At 61.4% G+C, this 1,672-nt stretch overlaps 1 protein-coding gene across 1 annotated transcript in view; it reads right to left on the bottom strand.

The window, feature by feature from the left end:
* Positions 1-829: 829 nt before the first annotated feature.
* The window catches only part of PDZD7 (PDZ domain containing 7), a 6,714-nt gene continuing 5,871 nt past the window's right edge, over positions 830-1,672 (bottom strand). The window contains exons 15-17 of the mRNA XM_010194974.1: positions 1,556-1,662; positions 1,131-1,231; positions 830-979 (exon numbers count right to left, since the gene is read on the bottom strand). Of these exons, the coding sequence (XP_010193276.1) occupies positions 830-979; positions 1,131-1,231; positions 1,556-1,662 (358 nt within the window). The remainder of the gene's footprint in view (positions 980-1,130; positions 1,232-1,555; positions 1,663-1,672) is intronic.

The raw sequence follows: 1,672 nt of genomic DNA, 5'->3' as shown, positions 1-1,672 counted from the left end.
TGGGCAGGGGGAGGGCTGCTTTGTCTCCTCCCTCTTGTCCCTCCCTGGCACTGTCACCCAGCCACTTCCAGAGGGGACTACGTGTGCTCTGCCCATGCCCATGCCAGCCTCCCTCCTGCCCCACCGTGTGTTTGTCAGGGGACTTGATTCTGTGCCATTTGAAATAACTCTATTTTTATAGGACCTACCAAAACATATCAAGCTCTCCTAGTTCACACCCAGCCTCCTTCACCCCTGCCACAGGGCAGCTTGCCCTCAGTGCCTTCCCATGCCCTTGCCCCTGGCATCCCTCTCTTCCCCCCAAAAAAAACCAGCCTCGCCAATGCCCCTGTGATGCCCATTCTGCCAGGGGAGAGGGGCACGGTGCTGGGGGTGCCAGGTGGGGACACACTGGGGACACCCCCTGGGGTAGGCAGAGATGGGGGGCCCAGCTGCGGCCCCAGAGGGGTCAAACCAAAGGAAAAGCCTGGCCGTGCCCAGCTCTGGCTTGGTCGCTCCCCCCGCTCCAGAGGGGGATTTTTGTACTTTATTTCGGTTGTGTCCCATTCCCAGAGCCTGGCTTGCCTGTGTATCACCCAGAAACACCGATTAAAAACAAGCCCGTGGCTATGGGTTTTTTTCAGAGCTGAGTCTGCGTGGCCAGAGCAGGGTTGGGGGCCGCCTGCCCCACTCCTGCATCGCCAGCATTGCCACCTCCTTGGGTCGTGCTGCAGGTGGCGCTGGCCCTTGCGCTGTCCGGCTGTGCTGAGACTGGCCACAGCTCAGTGCAGGAATGAGCCATCCACCTCATACAAAGCATGGGATGCCTCCTTGAAGTAGGGGTGCAACATCACTCGGGGGGGGCTCCAGGCACCCGCACCACCAGCTCCATGGGCTCCTTAGCTTTGTTGCGGTAGGCCTGGCGGATGATGTCCACAGCCCGCTGGTGGGTGACGTTCTGCAGGCTCTCCCCGTCCACCGACACCAGCTCCTGCCCAGCCTGGGTCCCGCAAGAGAAACAGTGGGGTGAAGTGCAGCTGCTTTTGGGGTTCCAAGGTGCTGCCAGGACCCAGCAGAACCATGGGATGGAGATGTCTGGATGCAAGCCCACCCTCTAGGGTGCAGTAGGTCTCCCCAAGGTCCCCCTGTACCTTGAGGACACCGCTGAGGAAGGCAGCTCCCCCAGGGAAGATCTTCTCGATCTTCACCACTGGCTGCGCCCTTGACTCGATGCCGCCGGAGATGCTGATCCCTGTGAGGGAGCTGTCAGACCCGTGCACCCAGGTAGGCTGGGACGCCCACTCATTCCTGGGCCTGGCACCCCATCCCCTGGGCAGCTGTGCCTCTGTCCTGCCCTGTTTTGGTGGGTCCTACCCAGATGAGTAGCTGGGGCAGGGTCAGCTCCTCTTCTCCCCATCTAATTTTGGATAAGTTCTCAAGACTTTTTCCCCTGTCCACCCCAAATGGGGTGTCCCTTGCCAAGACGTCCCACCCATCCCAGTGATGCTAGTGCCAGGATGGGGGTCCCCACCTCACCCCCACCCCACCATTGGGGTCTCACCCATTTGCCACCCACCCAGCGAGTGCTTCAGCTTGGAGAGGGTGACGGTTAGCAGCTGGTACTCCTCCTCCTCCTCCTCTTCCTCCCCGCCAGCATCCCCAGGGCCATTGGCGGGCTGCCGCCTCCCCCGCC

This window comes from Mesitornis unicolor, unplaced genomic scaffold (assembly GCF_000695765.1).
Source record: "Mesitornis unicolor isolate BGI_N332 unplaced genomic scaffold, ASM69576v1 scaffold40121, whole genome shotgun sequence".
Classification (NCBI taxonomy): Eukaryota; Metazoa; Chordata; class Aves; order Mesitornithiformes; family Mesitornithidae; genus Mesitornis; species Mesitornis unicolor.
The sequence above is the reverse complement of the archived record's forward strand: the minus strand, read 5'-3'. Positions and strand labels throughout refer to the sequence as shown.